General features: G+C 34.8%; 1 protein-coding gene across 14 annotated transcripts in view; it reads left to right on the top strand.

Moving 5' to 3' along the window:
- Nucleotides 1–17,686, top strand: part of PPFIA2 (PPFI scaffold protein A2) — a 289,083-nt gene that overhangs the window by 234,309 nt on the left and 37,088 nt on the right. For 7 of the 14 annotated variants that reach the window (XM_085045788.1, XM_085045781.1, XM_085045796.1 and 4 more), the window contains 11 exons: nucleotides 2,596–2,682; nucleotides 3,106–3,189; nucleotides 3,544–3,675; nucleotides 4,572–4,634; nucleotides 6,553–6,644; nucleotides 8,471–8,606; nucleotides 9,073–9,293; nucleotides 12,026–12,263; nucleotides 13,518–13,547; nucleotides 14,448–14,578; nucleotides 15,083–15,237. In XM_085045788.1, the coding sequence (XP_084901914.1) occupies nucleotides 2,596–2,682; nucleotides 3,106–3,189; nucleotides 3,544–3,675; nucleotides 4,572–4,634; nucleotides 6,553–6,644; nucleotides 8,471–8,606; nucleotides 9,073–9,293; nucleotides 12,026–12,263; nucleotides 13,518–13,547; nucleotides 14,448–14,578; nucleotides 15,083–15,237 (1,369 nt within the window). The remainder of the gene's footprint in view (nucleotides 1–2,595; nucleotides 2,683–3,105; nucleotides 3,190–3,543; nucleotides 3,676–4,571; nucleotides 4,635–6,552; nucleotides 6,645–8,470; nucleotides 8,607–9,072; nucleotides 9,294–12,025; nucleotides 12,264–13,517; nucleotides 13,548–14,447; nucleotides 14,579–15,082; nucleotides 15,238–17,686) is intronic. The other 7 variants (XM_085045891.1, XM_085045813.1, XM_085045805.1 and 4 more) reach the window with 1 other exon arrangement.

Here is a 17,686-nt window from a genome sequence, read left to right as displayed (position 1 = left end):
TTTCTGTGTTCTACCAAAGAGATGTAAAGGTAGATGTTTATTTTTGTGCTGAAATGAGAAGTACAGGTACTCTAAGATGCATTGAGGAAGATTTTTTATCTAGGATTTACATGTTTTAGTATGCTAATAAAATATCTGAAAACTATAAGGCAAGAAGATTTATACATAGCTTAAACATATACCTTGCTGAATTATTAAAGCAGCACACAGTTATGAAATAACAGGTAGCTAAAAATCTCAAGAGAACATCATGTTCTTTCAAGAATGTTGTCTATGTAAGAATTCAGATAACATACACAGTTCTGGCAATAATTTCATTCCTTCTCTTCTTCCCCATAATTGTTAGACCTAATACCACAATAATTTTCTGCATTGAAAAGATCAGCCAGAGGGATGAGGTTTGACATGGTTTGGACTGAAAATTTTGCATTTTAGTTTGAAAAAAAGAAGATAAGTTATACAGCTAACTAGACAGACTGCCTTTTCAAGGACAGGTTATGTCTGACAGCACCACATTTCAGAAGACTTCGATGAGATCCCTTTGAACCTAGAGGTTTTACTTTGGTTATCTTCATATTTTGCATTAAGCTGCAATTAAGTGTGTGGAAGCAGTGAAGTTTAAGTAACTTGCTTTTAAGCTTTGCAGTCAGCTAACAAAGCTTCTAAGGAGTTTAATATTGTAGGAAGATGCCCCCAGTGGGTTCCATATCTCCCTCTATGAAAATGGCTTCAAAAGAGGTAGAATTACTTAAGTCTTATCAGAGCTTTGATGATTTCAAGTAATCTCATGACCCTTGATGCATTAAGCGAAGACCTTGAAACAACACTGCAGCCAGGACTCGAAAGGGGGAAATCCTATTTTTTACATAACAGTATACAACTTGGTCACTATGTGGAAAGGTGTCTGTTCTGCAATCACAGGGACTTCACTTAATCAACCCTGTCTTTCCATTTACCCAGTTGTGAGAGGAAGCAGTGCATTAGCACTTGTGTGCTAAAACTAATACATCAAACTGAGCGATAAGTTAAAGATTATAGAAGTATTGTCGCTATTCCAAGCTGTAACAAATAGACAAAATAGTTTCAACTAATAAATAAGTTCAAATACATCACAAAATGCCTGCTTCCTAATCAGAAACAAGAACTGCACTTATTAGATTAGTTTAATTCCTAAGGCTTCCCCTTAAATTTTGCAAGAATCTGAGTTTTGTGAATATATTATGAAAAGAATATAGTGATCTTCAAACCTAAGCATTACTCTTGTATTTATACAAAGCAGAATTTTCTCATATGGATGTATTCATATCAAAAGCTGCAGTTTGTATTTATAAATGTCTAGATCACAGGCTTGCTTTCTGTGTGATCCTTTGGTCCTGATAATACTACTGAGTTTAAGTTATGGTAATTTTAAGTTATTATGAACATCTGGCATGACTTTGATATTTATTCCTAATTAATCTGATAAATCTTTGGTAGATAAGTGTATGAAAAATTTACTCACAAAAAATACAGCTGTAAAATTAGTATTTCCTGTGCATATTAAAGTTTTCTCATCTAAAATGGAGTTGAGATCTCTTTTTGAGAGAGGGTAAATCTGACAGAGTGAAATAGCATTTGACAAGCGCGAGCTCACAACTCAGTCATCAATAGCACTCTCCGTATGCCTTATGCACATTTCTGTTTCCATAGCAACAAAACCAATATAGCATTTCCCTTTTTTTTACGGGCTTTTAAAATTTTTTAATAATAACATAGACTTGTTTGATATGACAATAACATGAATATCCATGTTTGGCCACAAATGACCTAATTAAGGTCAACTTCTGTCAGAAATAGTAATGAATCTTTGGTTGGATTACCATTTCTATACTCAGTAATAACTTTTCGTTATTATTAATGAATTTTTATTTATAGGTTCTTCTTTTATCTGATGACCGTGAGCTTCCAAAGAGATCCACCAGGGTGGATCTTTTCAAAGGGATGAAAACTATATTGTTTATTTGGATGAAAGGCCTTATGTAGTGTATTCTAAAATGGCATACAAAAGTTTGAGCCTTGTCTCTTTTGACATTCTTTGTTTTCTAAAAATTAGGGAATGTATCATGACATTGCATAGTGGTGTAACTGACTGATCCATTACTTAGTATTTATGCATTGTAATCATTCCTAGAAAATGGTAGCAGAATTATATAGGAATTTCTGATGTTGGCCTCTGAGAGTCTGGTTCTGGTGTTCAGTTTACCAAAATTAAAAAAAAAAAAAGAGAGCGAGAGAGAAACAATATTAGATTAGTCAGTATCGCTTTAAATTCACTCTGTAGTAATATGTCATCAGCCAGCCATCACTAACCTTGAACTTCCATGTGTAGGTTGATAGCTTCTTTAGCATTCCATTATTTTCAGTTTCTCCACATCAACTGCATCTTATTCACCAAGTATCAGTGTAGTTTTTTCCATGTAAAAATCTGTCAGTTAAAAGTATTAAATTTTCAGTCACACTTTTCTTTTAAGCATTCTGTGCTGTGTTCTGTTCAGTGTCAGTGTCTTTAGTTCTGATTTTTCAATTTTGTCCCTCTCCTTTTCCTTGACTTGTTAGTCTGATCCAACCTCTTCTACCTCATCTGATGATTATCAATATGTTATGGAAGCTAAACTACAAGAAATGATCTCCATACGTAGGAAGGTAGTCCTACTGGACTTTACTTTCTATTGCTAAATAGAATCCATCTGATTTGTTATCATTTTCTTTAACTTTTTTTTTTTTTTTAATTGATAATCAACCATCGTGCAGTTCAGTGCTTCAGGAGCTTACAATTTTACGATGGCAGGTTTGTGTTCAAACCATGCACAGTCTGCATGTTACATTTGGCTGATTTCATTGCTCATAAATAAAACCAATGTTTTGCTGATGCTTGGATGTAACAGGCCTTTGTAGCTGACACATTTCAAGCAATGCTGTTCAGCTGCCTGTTTAAATAAAGTTTATTTTTGGAAAAATAAGTTTGCAGTTAGTAGTAGCTTGCTTTATGTTTTGTTTAAACTTTACTGAGATAAAAATTTCCAAAGCCACTCAAATTACAGAAAGAGTCTTTCTATTTTTTTACAGGCAGAAGAAAGGCATGGAAACATTGAGGAACGTATGAGACACTTAGAAGCTCAACTTGAAGAGAAGAATCAGGAACTTCAAAGAGTATGTGTAGTGCAGACAGCTTCTGTGCACTTTTCATTTGCCAGTATCATGCTACATTATGTACTCCAGCACCCAAACCTACCTAATTGTAAATGTTTTATTTGTAGCAGTGATGGCAGCATCTTCTTACGTAACCATCTTAATATATTAGTTTACATCTGGTTGCAGAGTTGAAAACATTCTGCTCTTACAAAAATGGATGTGCGTTAATCAGTAATTGCAATTATATTTTCCATGGAATTCTTTTAGATGGTTACAGTTACTGTAATATTTTTTTAAAACGTTTTAATGACATGAGCCTGTACTGCTTAATTTTGGACCCTACCAATCTGTCTCTTTTATTCTACATTAAAGGCAAGGCAAAGAGAAAAAATGAATGAAGAGCACAACAAAAGATTATCTGATACTGTAGACAGACTTTTGACAGAATCCAATGAGCGTCTGCAACTACACTTAAAAGAGAGAATGGCAGCACTTGAAGAAAAGGTACACTATAAAGAGTGTAAAGTTTAGCTTAATCAATATTTACCTGTATGTGCTACTTTTTCAGAATGCAGGCATCATGATGACTTTGTATTACCAAATATTACCACAAATGTGATCAACTTGCACATTCAACTCTTATTTAGGCTGAATATTTTGAGTCATGATTTTATCAGCCAAGAGCCTGAAGAGTATGTGAAGGACCAGTGCATGACAGGATGCATGAGGCAGTGAGAGGAAGTGGATGAGAACTGAGGAATGACCAGTTTTAGGCATGCTGTCATTCCTGTGTTTTAACCTGCTGATTTTACCTTGCTTCCTCTGGGAAGAGTGAAATGCTGTCACTACAGGAGAAGGAACATTTCCTCTCTAACCTTGGAGAGAGAATATTATTTACTGGCTTTTCATGATGTGAGACAATGTGGTCCTGCAAAATTCAAAGCCACTGACCTTTGTATTTGCCCTCCTTATTCACTCCCTCTTCTACTTACTCACCTTCAGTCTGATCTGAGGGGAATCTAGCAGTGTTTTTCAGAAGGGCATTTCAGAACTTCTCAGATGATGCACTTCTGGTTTATATCATTGAAAGAAAATGTGGTATGGAGCAAGAAATAAGCTTGCCAAATGAAGCTGGGAGAATTGGTTGTGTAAGAATGGGGCAGTTGCTCAGTTGAACCAAGATGCACAGTTTTTGCTGATCTAGAAAACACATGGTCCTGTGCGTTTGAATGCTTTCCAGCATTTAAAATTTAGTATATAATCCAACTGAAGAATTAAAGAATTTTAATTTTGAAGTCTAGTGTATATGAACTTTGTAAACTTGTACACGTATATAGTGATATATTAAGATATCTCTAATTTCTTTCTTGGCTATTTTTTCCTCTTATTTGTATTTCTAGAATGTTTTGATCCAAGAATCTGAAAGTTTCAGGAAAAATCTGGAAGAGTCCTTACATGACAAGGTACTGTAAATTACTGTTATTATTTCTGCTTTTATCAAAAAATGTATAATTATTACTGGAAATATGTATATGGTATATTAATTATCCAGCTGTCATGAAAGATCTTTCTCACACAAATGTGAATTCCTTTAATCATTCAGATGCCATAAATAGCCTTAGAAGGTCTCTGACAGTTGTTCTGAGCTAAGTTCATGGTTGATATCCTAGCCTCAGGAAGTCAATTCCAAAATTCATATTGATTTCACTGGCTCCAGAGTTTTTGTTCTATCAGTTTTAATTCTGCAAAAGTCCTGTTTAACAGAGATGTATGCATAACTGGTTGCACTTTCATAGTGAAGAACGTAATTTCTTGATTTGATGCAATTCTTCTTAACAGGTGCAGTGGCATTATTCTAAATATAGCTGAAAGTGACCTTTCTTCTTTCCTTGCAAATTAACCCCTAATGCTGTTTAGTGAATCAGTCAAATTGATTATAAATATTTGTTCCAATCTCAGATACCAGGATTTTGTTTTGAAATTATTCCTGCCTTGAGCACAGTAGGATACACAAATGTATTTGCATTCGGATTCACAGAAGTGTTTTTGCAATGTATTAAATCCATTTAAAAGCAATTGTATAGAATTTTAAAAATATAACTCCATTCTATACTAATATAAATATATCATATGGCATCCAAAATCAAGACCTTTGAGAGAAATAACAAAGGAGATATCTGTTAAAGAAGATTTTATTTTCGTCTACACTTAGTTAACCTGTAGAAAGGCAGTGAGGTTAAAGTACCCGAAAGGACTACCTGTTCCAGTGCCTCACCACCCTCACCATATAGAATTTCTCCTTGATATCCAAAACCTACCCTCTTTCAGTTTAAAGCCATTATGCCTTGTCATGTCACTACATGCTCTGACCACAGAGCTTCTAAATGTCCCACTTTGAAGGGGCTGTTTGTTCCAGTTCGATGAAGAAACTGATGAAACAATTTCAGATAGATGGACAAAACACCAGACACTAATAAACTCTGAGTACCTGGAAACTGTTACAAATAAGAATATCAGACATCACAGTAACTCTCTTCAATCAAGAAATATTTTAAAAATACTATAATACTATTTGAGTAATTATATAATAATACTTCCATAATAATACTCACTGCAACTAATATTCCTTAAGTTCAGATCCTTTTTCTTCCTAGCATATTGTAATACAGAACATTTTAAACTCTAGAAAGAGCAGCATTATATCTTCATCCCATGCTTGTTCTTAAATTGTTTTAAAATTCTTTGATTTCACTGTATTAGTAGATTTGTAGGATTTGGGAACAGTGCTGTTTTCCGTAGTGGTAGCTGTAAATAATGGGGGTTTTTTAGTTAGTTCCAAAAATCCAATTTTTGTGGCAAACTGTCAATTTTCACTAGCAGTGCCTCATACTGGAGTTCCATCAACTCATCAACAGCAAGTCATAATAGCTGCAGTTCAAGTCATCTAAAATGCAGTTACCTCTAAGTCTGTGTCTCTGTCAGTAAATATAATGGCCAGTATGCAATCTCATACTATCATAAAGTCATGTAGGCTGCAAAAGATGATTTTGGAGATCACTGAGCCCAACTGTTAATCTTGGTCTCAAAGGGCAAATGGTGTGTCATATGAGCTGTGCCTGGCTTTATAATGGGAAAAAAATAAGTTTCAAGGGCAAACTTGTCCTGCCAACAGTTCCAGGCAGTGGTACAACAGCAGAGTGCTATACCCCCTCCTGTGATGCATACATCTTATTAGCAGTAATGAGACTTAAATGAGCTTCCTTTTCTTCTTATAGGCAGTGTTACATTCAGTATATCTTTGCTTATTTGTTTATGAGAACAACATCTCATAAAGTAGAAGTATTTTGTATCACAAGTATATCTTACTCTCCTTATTTCCAGGAAAGACTTGCTGAAGAAATCGAGAAACTGAGGTCTGAATTGGATCAAATGAAACTGAGGGCTGGTTCTTTAATTGAACCCACCTTGTCAAGGTAATACTTTGTGACAAAAGTTTCCTCACTGTAAGTTGAAATAGGACATAAATGTAAGTGGAAAGCATTTACAGCAGGGATATTTACCACCCATAAATGTTTTCATGTATTTTTTAAATGTAAAATCTGTGCAGTTATTATTACTATTGCTTTTTGCTTTTTCATAGGTAAACAGGGCCTTATATCAGTGAGTATACAGTGAAATATTACAGAGACTAAAGTCTTTTAAATTACAAAACGTTTTGAAAAGTGTATCCAAATACACAACTTTTCTCCTAGACCTTAAAAATAAATTTGAAATTATCATTTTTAATGCTAAAACAGATCAGCCTATTCATGGTCACAGTTATTCTATAAATAATATATTTTTTGTTTCTCTATTAGCAAGACATAACTCAGCTGTACTTAGTGTGTAGCAAAAGACCACAGAATTTCAGCTAAAGGTGAAGAGAGTATTCAGAGAGATCTGAAAGTATCGTTACCAGGCATTATTCCTCTCTGATGGAAAAGCAATATGGGAAGAAAAGTGAGACAAATGCCATTAAAATAACCACAAACAAGTGAAATTAATTTATCATTCTAGAAAGTCCTTCTTGATAAAAAGTGTCCCTTGAGATTAAATTGTTTTTTAATTGATAATTGTGTGTCATATGCTGTTTTCATAACAAGCAACATGTTAATTTTTAAAACCTGCCAGCAAACCTGTCAGACAAAGCTCATGGACCATGACTAAATTGGGAGCACTGTATTCATGTGAAGTTACTCTTGTTCGATAGGCTTTTTTTCTTCCATCAGCTATTGCCTGCCCAGTGATGTCCTCAGACATCTTGTTAAGTACCTGGACATGGTTTCTCCCTCCACCTTTTATTATCTCTTGGAATAATATTTTTCTATACATAGAGAAGTGTGAGTCTAAAGTGAGAATGTGATGCTTGTAACCGTTTGAATTCTTTTTCTTTTGGGAGTGTGACTACAGGCACACAACACTTTTGCCCTATAGGGTTTTTTTGTTACATTTCAATTTTTTACTGTGGTCATGCCATTCATATATTTTTATCTGGAGATTACTGATGTGTTAAAAAACATAAATTGTTCAGGTCTCTACTTCTGTGGTTGAATTCTCAAATGGTGCATGGACCCTTTGCTCTTCTGACTTGGTTCCAAAGCCCATGGTTAGGATGCTTTTATTGCACTATGCAGTGAACTTTTGCTGCTGCTGTTAGATGAAGGAAAAGAGGTCAGGGACCACTGTTTGTAAACAAGAAAAGGTGTGCTGAAGTCATCCTGTATATGCCTCACTGCAATATCCCAAGACTTACCGCAGCTATAGGAAAAATTGAGGAGTAAAACTCTGAGAAGTATCATCAAAGATTAGTAATTCCAAACCAACGTTAAATATCACAGGTCAGTTCACTAATATTTTCATAATGAAACATTATTGATATGTTCACTCATGAACATGTAACACACTCAGAGTAACCTCAGGCATATTTATGAGTATACAGGATAGTACATTCAGCTGCCAGTTCTAATTATGCTGAACTGTGCTTTTTCTTGTTGAAGTTTTGGATAAGTTTCTCTATGCACAGCTTTCATTTAAAGGAATCAAAGGTTTTATTATTTGGTTTCTCCCTTAATTTTCTGATACAACAATTTCAAATTTTCCCTTTTAAATTACATTTTGTGATATGGTTTTCTCATTTATTATGCTATAGTTAAAAATTTGTTTAAAAAAAAATAAATCTGTGTTCCTAGACTAATAGTTATTGGATTGTTGTTGTTATTCCTATTACTCTCTCAGTCCACTTATGTAATTCTGTTTATAGACCTCACCTGGACACATCAACAGAGCTGAGGTACTCGGTGGGCTCCTTGGTGGACAGCCAGTCTGACTATCGGTCAACTAAAGTGATCAGGCGACCTAGAAGAGGCCGGATGGGAGTACGCAGAGATGAACCAAAGGTTAATCCCCAATTTCTTCTTATATATTCCCTCATAAGAGAATATATTTGAGGCTGTTAAGCTTACAGTTTGTGGGGTTTTCTTCCAAGAAAAAAACAACAGCAAAAAAACAACCCACCAAACCAGAAAACCCAACCCAGAGAGCAGGGTTTTTTCTATACATGCTCAGACAAGAGTACTGTTGTACTGAAATGAAGACAGAAAAGGTTGAAGTTCAAACATAATTGATTATTTGTCTTTCCAGAGTGTCTTTTTGTGTAAATTTTCCTGATAGTAATTGTATACCTAATTTGCAATTATGTGAAAATACTTTACGCTATTTGGAGTAATAGTGGGGGCATTAGTGGGGAGTTAATAATTGAACAAGCATTTTTAAATGTTAGCAGCTTTTCTTTCCCATTATTTTTGAAGTTTGACTTTGCAGTTTTCCCTGACATAAGCCATATATGTCCTAATTCCTGCTTAGGTAAAATCACTTGGCGATCATGAGTGGAATAGGACGCAGCAGATCAGCGTTCTGAGCAGTCATCCGTTTGAAAGTGACACTGAGATGTCTGACATCGATGATGATGATAGAGAAACACTTTTCAGCTCCATGGACCTGCTGTCACCAAGTGGCCATTCCGATGCCCAGACTCTGGCCATGATGCTTCAGGAGCAGCTAGATGCAATCAATAAAGAAATCAGGTATGTAGCCTGAACCAGCTGGGATGCACTTATGATTACAGGTTCAGGCTTCCATTGGTGCTTGAGTTCAGGTACCATTCATGACGTTTAGGAAACAACTTGTTCATTTAGAGGATTGATAATGTGTTTGCCTTCCAGAGGAGAGTATTGATTGTGTGAGATAACAACTGATTCTTTCTTTCCTAGCCATAGAAATTTCTTTCAAAAAACATTCCAAGTGAAAAACTGTTGGCTAGTTTAAGAGAAGTTAAGGGAGGCTAACACATGACAGATTTCAGATTTCTGTTCACAGTTATCTTTTCAAGGTCTTTTTCACTGTTATGCATGACTCCACTTACTCAGTAGCAACCTCCTATCAGAAATATTTTGTTTCAGTGCTCTTCGTGCTTTCTTCTGTTAATTATCCCGGTGTTAAATTTAATATAAACCACATTTTCTAAGACATGGTTTAGATTTTCTCTGTAGAGACAGAAAACGATTTTTCATGCTCCAAGTTGGATTATAGTGCTTGGAAATAGGTAATGAATAGAATATATCTTAATAATATCTGTGAAAATTTAATGGAGGGATAGAGAATCAAATGATGTGTTTTACTGAAGTGATTTTTATAAATGAAACCATATTTTAAGCTTAAAGCATTATTACATGTTTTTCAGTAAGGGCAACTTTAAAAAAAGCTTAGTGTACGAAAAGCATCCTCTCATTAGTGACTGTTTTTTCTAGAAGGAGATGAAGGAAATGTTAGTAATTGTGTTAAGGCCTTTCTGGTAATAATATAAACAGAAATACTGTGGTTAGTGATGTAATCAAAACAAGACTGATAATCTTTAACCAATTAAGTCTTTCTCTGATCAAGGTAACTTTAAAGGGAGAACTCTGTTGGAATATATTGAATTTGAGTAATTTTTCTGTTCAGGGGAAAACCTTTTGTTATAAATCTAGAGCTTTGCATTTTTTGCTGTCCCAGAATGTGTTCTTTCAGATAGGATTACGCTCCTGTTTTCTCAAACCTTTTCCTACACCTGTCAAGATACAGAATCAAAGAGATATTTTTGTGTTGGGAAGGTAAATCTCCTTAAAGCAGGGTACATAAAAGAGAGCTTTATCCATATTTTTTTGTTATTACAAAGAAGTCAACACTGTGGCCAGTTTACGAAGCTATAGATGCAACATTTATATTTGCTTTGAAAAAATACTAGTATTTTGTCAGTTTAGCAAGTACTACAATAAAGGGTTTTCACAAGGAATTGTTCTTGCAGATGACATAATGGGATATTATTTGTGCCACCTTGACTCAGATCACTGTTCTACTTAACTTAGGATCTCAACTCAGATGTTAGGTACAGTTTTACCTCAAAAGGGAAGGAAGGGTGCACTTTTTATACAACCATTTTTACCACGAGTCTACTGAGAGTGGTTTATTTCCTCAACTCCTAATCTTACACTGAAGTGTAGGCTTTTATTATCATAGCCATTATTAAAGGACCAGGTATGCTTTTTTTTTTTTTAAATATGGTTTAGGAAAAATCATTCTACAAGGATAGTCTTATAAACTGTAATGTGTTTCATGTTTCTTGGTTTGTTTTATTGTTTTTAATTGACAAACACTAAAAGTTTTTATAAAATTTTTTGAGACATCAAAAGAGATTAAAAATGTATTTTGCCTTGGATTTGTTTTATTATACAAGATGATGCAGGATTTAGAGTATTAAAATGAAAAACATTTTTATAATTCCGTTTCAAAATATTATTGGCCTTTAAGTTTCTGCCTGCAATATTTCAAAAGAACTGTGTATGCTTTATACAAACTCTGAAATGTGTGTTAGGGAAGACTTATCAAAACACAGGTGTTTTTAGGTTTCTATTTTCAATGTATCATAGTTTATTTATTGTATTTGCTTCATTTTGCTCAGAAAATTCTGGTTCCCAGTTTCAGCCTCACCAAAAACTTTGTATTCTGTCATTTAACATTGGTCCCTCATGATTTTTCCTCCTTTTTGCAAAAACAGACTACTCATAACACAGGTTTATGGGCAAAGGACTTATTAACAAATACTTTATTTTAAAGACATTTTTCCATTCTATGTGCAATCACCATTAAAAAAAAAAACTAAAGAACCCAATGGAAGCATCCTGTTGAAGTGATAGATGCTTAAGAAGCTTATATTGCATGCTAACAAGAAAGCTATTTTAATGAAATTGACTTAAAAACACAGTGCTTTAGAAACAGCTATAATTTTTTTTATCAAATTGTAGGGGCAAAACAGACAATTTGTTTTGCATGTTCTTTTATTAACATGGATTATTTTAGCAATTCCCTTCTTAAAGGCCCAATTTCATTTGACTCAACTTTGTGCTTCAGCAAAAGATAATCACATGAAGCCAACGTAAGCTTGGAATTAGTTATCTGTGGTAAACCAGATTGTTAAGTCCCCTGCCCTATTCTAGGTCCTTTGCAAAGGAACTAATATTCCTGAAATGTCACACATCAAGTCTTGCTGTTTGACACATTCTTCAAACAGGTTTTGAGGACGGAGGAGTTAGGAAAGCTAATTTGATAACTCTGGTGATTAGGAAAATAATATTGGAAAGGATATTTTTTAGTTATCTATGATATTCATCTTTTTTTTCTCTTAATTCCAAATCTCATTTGAAAGGAAATGGTTATTAGTTTTGCTTTGGGGATATGAAGAGACAAATACAGCAAGAGAATTCTTCTTTTACTTAATAAGGTTAATCCAAGAAGAGAAAGAGTCAACAGAATTGCGTGCTGAAGAGATAGAGAACAGAGTGGCCAGTGTGAGTCTGGAAGGCTTAAATCTAGCCAGAGTCCACCAAGGTACCTCCATTACTGGCTCAGTGACAGCATCGTCACTTGCAAGCTCATCTCCTCCCAGCGGACACTCAACTCCCAAACTCACCCCTCGCAGTCCAGCCAGGGAGATGGACAGGATGGGGGTTATGACGCTGGTAAGAAACCTTAAGATGACAATTTTTGATGTGACATTTCCTGTATTAAGGACTTAAACTTTTCACTCTATGACTGGCTCATCTCTCTAATTCTTCATTCACATCTTCATCATCCATACAGATAGCAAATTCTCTAGAATGTGGACATTTGGTGTCTTTGGGCTTTGTTATAGTGGTTTTGAGCATTGCATGATTCGCTAGGGACATAGTGGTAGGATTATCAAGGGCCTTCAGCAGGCAGGTTATGGAATTAATAATAAATAGAACTGTCACTGGAATTATTTACATGTAAAAAATGTTTACAAATGGAAAGTTCTTATGTGAAACAGCTATTACACAATTTTCTGTGGAACTATTGCTGAGTTTAAACTTCCAGAAAATGTCTAGAATCATTAAGACATTCCACTACTTCTTATGTATGATCATTTGGATATGCTTTTGTATTTGATATACTCTTTTATACTTGCACCATTTTAATGCATTCTTCATGGCCACATATCATGCACTTGAAATAAGTTCTTTGGTTTCCTGTAATTCATTTAACTGATACATTTCAACGTTAGAAGCAGCTCACAAATAGACATCATTGGTTGTATTGGTTGACTGGAGAAGCAATACTGCATGAGTTTCCACAGCCCAGGTCCATGCAGTAAATAAATTCTGCAGAGTATCTACAGCTTTTCTTAAATGAATGAGACCTGTACCAAAAATAAAAATGGAAAGGGTTGAACAAGACCCATTCTAGCTGTTTCCTACTGCCAAGTAATACTGCAGAAAATAGGTAAATATGTAATCATTTCCTGAAAATGCCAGTCACTTTTTCAGGCACGGCAGTTGGTGATGATATTTGGAGGTTTTACTTGTTGGGACACCAATACATTTGTAATATTTCATAAAACTTTAAAAAAAATCTCTGTTGGGGATAACGTAAGTACTGATATGAAAACTCAAAAGCAGAAAGTGCTACTATAAGCTTGAAATGTCCAATTCTTTGCTAATTTATGAAATGGAAGGAGAGTGTAACTTTAGAAAAAGAAAGCAAACCTACTTTCCCAGAATGACATATTTTTCAGGGATTATTTTACGTTATTATATCAAGTGTATAATTAGTATATAATACAGATAGTGGTAAATGAATCTTTGCTTCCCACTTCATGAATGTGAGAACAACAAATGTGAGGCATTTTTTATGCTTCAATAATATTTATTAATCTTTTTTGTTGTTGTTTTTGCTGCTTTTGTTACCAATCTAAGCCAAGTGACCTAAGGAAGCATCGGAGAAAGGTATGATACTGGGGGGTTCTTAAAGTTTGGGAGAGCACATTTATCATATTCCTCTGCTATTTAGATAACTGGGTCCCTTGCCAGCAACTGCATCCCCGCCTCTCCTTTTCATTCAATTCCTGAACATCATCATTTTAATCCAAACTGGAAAGGCTTACAGGGGTCACAGCTAAGCCACAGAATCAAGGCCCACCAGTGATGTCTTGGAGTAGTAGCCTCGACAGCATGATCTTAAAGGAATACTTATTTTTTAAAAAGTATGGACACAAAGGAATTGCCTTCAAATGTATTTTGACCATTCTTCTTGCTGCAGGAACTACAGACAGATTCTTTGAAATCTTCTGGAGCAATATAAAGTTGTTTACAGAACTGGCACTGATGATGAGATTTGTCTTTACATGACAGAAGATGATATTTAAGATAAATCGTTATATGCTATGACAAAATTCCTTTTTGTCCATGCTTATTGTGAAGCACACTGACTATTCTCGTAACATGCTGTGAAGAGAGTAGTCATGTTTATGCCTGTATTTACCTTCTCTTAGTTAACTCTCTCTAACTTAGTTAACCTGAACAATCCTCTTTAATGCAAGAGATCCACTTACACCTAAGATTGTCTTCATGTTTAGATCTTCGTTGTACCAACCTGTTCAGCATAGAGGGAATTAACAACTTCTACAAGCATAATCTCATTTCTTTCAAATATATGCCTTAGGATGCCATATTAGGCAACTGTTTTTCCCGATAGCATATTTAAAAATAATACAATTTGCTTACAATTTGCTCAAAAAATTGCACTTCGAACCTTACATGCTTCAGTCCACTTGACAGTTTCATGCAGGATATGTTGAAATGTTCTTGAAAAGCTACTATGCTCTCAATGGAGTCTCTCTCCCCCAGATTGCAGTAGTTGAAGAAGATGGGCGTGAAGATAAAGCCACAATCAAATGTGAAACTTCTCCTCCTCCAACACCCAGAGCTGTCAGGATGACTCATACCCTTCCTTCTTCATACCACAATGATGCCAGAAGGTAAGATATTTGTAACATGAATTGGAACTTCACAGTTTACCACATATTATTGTTTTCAAATGCTGTTTAACTGTTCCAAAATGACCTGATTTCTTCCCTATTTCCCATGCCATGAGAAAAAAAACCTTACCCTTTGTCTGTTGCAGGACCCTGAGAATGCTTGTCAGTGCTAAAGTACATGCTGGGTATTTCTGTTTCGAGGTATAGTTTTGATGACTACAAGTCCTAGAAGTAAAATCAGAATGCGGACTACTATATATTTCATAAATTGCTCTTAGCAAAATAAAAAATTTTTCAGCCTTCCCTGATAGAGCAAATGTGATCTTCTGTTGCTCTATATGTTGCCAAAGATGTGATTTAAAGATGTGATTGTTTCACTTGTCGTGAAATCATCACCAAATTATAACCAATTAATTTATTTGCAGAGCTGCTTAGAAGAAAATAAAAAATTACCTGAAAATGTTGACATGTTATTTATTCGATTTCTTTATTTTCATTTTGCAGTAGTTTGCCTGCTTCATTGGAGCCAGAGAGCATTGGTCTTGGCAGTGTCAGCAGCAGTCAGGACTCCCTGCACAAAGCTCCCAAGAAGAAAGGAATCAAGTCTTCAATAGGACGATTGTTCGGTAAAAAAGAGAAGGCTCGACTTGGACAGCTCAGTAAGGAATTAGTGGTAACAAACTAAGGTCACCCTTTCTCTGCCATTTTTCATTTTTAATTTTAATTTTTTTTCAGTGTCCAATTTGCTCATTTTTCTGTTTTGTCTGGCACAACTTTACCATTAAATTTCACTATTATCATAAGCAGTTACATTTGTCAAGAGTTTGCCATGACTGTAATGCGAATGAAAGGATGTGTCTGGAACAAATTACTGGAGTCATCTTCTTCACTGGACCTGGTGCTTCAATAGTCTGTTGAATTAGGATAAAAATGATAACATTGAATAACCAAATAAAGAGGAGGTGAGAAGTTAGTAAGCTGTAAGTGGCTGTAAGTGGTGTACCTATGTGATATGGAAAGTCCTTGCAGGTAAGTTTAGCTGCTTCTCAGTTTTCAGTGTGTCAGTAGATGCCCTCTAGTGCCTATTGCTGAATGTCCTCAAGATACTCTTTCAATGAGTTATGCTGCTCACCACAGTGCTTAGTTTTCTCCCTACTTCTTCTGACCTTTTCCCTTGCCAAGACTATTTAATTCTATTTAATTAATGGGAAAAATTTTCCTCTGCCTATTTCTGTGGGATATGTCTATATGTACACATGCCAACACAAGTATCAAATTGGAATAAATGTGTCAATAAAATTGAAATATTGGCTCCTTCCTAGTCATGCAGATGTCACATAGTATGTATTTGTGAGGCACTAAATTTTAATGCCATGGGGACCACGTAACACTTGTAAAAGAATTTTAAGGACTGGCAGTAATTGTGAACACTTAAGCAGCAAGCATAAGCCTGAAATTAAAACCCTACATTTGTATTACAGTGTGTCCTAATCACAATTAACAAGACCATTGCTAAAATAGTACAGAATAAAAAAAAGGTAGTACTAATGTCAAAGTATCAGAGTAAAATTGAATAACTGAGTATCCTTCATTTATGCTCCAACTTTCCCCTCTCTGCCTGTGAAAACCATAAAAAGATATTAGTGATTTGCAATTATATTAATTTTTTTGAGACTTCCATCATTTAACACAACAGCAGATTTCTGTATAATGCACATTTTAATTAAGCAAACTAGGTTTACTAGCATATATAAAATGAACAGTAAGACTGTTAACTAACCAAAAAGTAGGAGAAAAATATTTTTCAGAAATTAAAAATACGTTGAGCAGCTGAATTACAAAGTAGTTATTCTCATCTTAATTTTTAACTTATCAAAACAAAATCATTTATTGAGTGGCCATTTCCATTCAATGGCAGTATCATAGAATCATGGAATATCCTGAGTTGCAAGGGACAATGAAATTTAAAAAACAGCAGTCATGGTGGTACTTGACTCTGTTTCACAACAGATATGCTATCTGTGCAGCTATATAACTAGGAGTTCTATTTGTATTAAGATACTACATCACAGAAATTTATATAGCAAGTCCTATCACTAAGGCACTGCAAAATATTTCTATGGTTTTCATAACCTAAATTTATATTGCAAAATTGATAAAAGAATGTAATTTATTTCCTTGCTTAAATTAAACATTCTAATTTAATGTAGACATATGCTTCTTATATTTTTTAATATGGAAAATGCCTTTTCTTCAAAAGCTCTTTGAAGCTTTTGAGTATTTTTATACTCTTATTTAAGAAACAGTATTGAAACCTCCAGAGTTTTATCACTAAGTTCAGCAGAGCCATGCTATTGCCCAAAGTATTTCCTTGCTCTGTGTTCATTGCAAAACCCTGAAATTACTAGTTTTCAACTCCTAAACTTGGCAGGATTTTATTATTTGATAGTTTTACCATCTCTGCTAAATTATTAGCATTATTGTTTAAAGCCAAATTCACACCTTAGGACATCTATTTTAGAGTCAAGATACAGGATTTCTAGGTTGTTCAAGTTTTCTTTAATTTATTGGAGAAGGAAAAAGGAATGCTACGGGGAGCACAAGCCTTCCTTCCCTTCCTTCCCTTCCTTCCCTTCCTTCCCTTCCTTCCCTTCCGTCTTGTCTCACTTGACAAGCATCGCATTAGAACACTTACGTGTTTTTCTCATGTTACATTTTAAATATTCCAGACCCTAGAACAAACAATACATTCCAGGCATTTTTAGATCTGCCCAAGCAAGCTGATCTGCATGGCAAATGGAAAGGTCAACTTGTTAGGGAACATTTAGTGTGGCCACATACAATACAAGGTACCCTCAGTTATTCAAAAGCCAGATGTATTTTTCTTATGGCAAAACACAAACTACTTTCCAACCTGTAATAAACCCTCATTGCACTGCACTCATACCATCTCTATCCAACATAATGAGAGCTGCTCTCTCAAGAAAGATGTGATAATCTGATAGTTTGCTAAATCAAAAATTTAATCCAGAGTCAGCAAGAAGCATTTAATGAGATTCTGTAAGACTTGGAAAGGCAGATGAAGTTAAGAAAAGTATACATTCATGA

Source organism: Lichenostomus cassidix, chromosome 1Aa, assembly GCF_008360975.1.
Source record: "Lichenostomus cassidix isolate B80296 chromosome 1Aa, HeHo_3.0, whole genome shotgun sequence".
NCBI classification, from domain to species: Eukaryota; Metazoa; Chordata; class Aves; order Passeriformes; family Meliphagidae; genus Lichenostomus; species Lichenostomus cassidix.
Note: the sequence above shows the minus strand (reverse complement) of the source record. Positions and strands in the feature narration are given on the sequence as shown.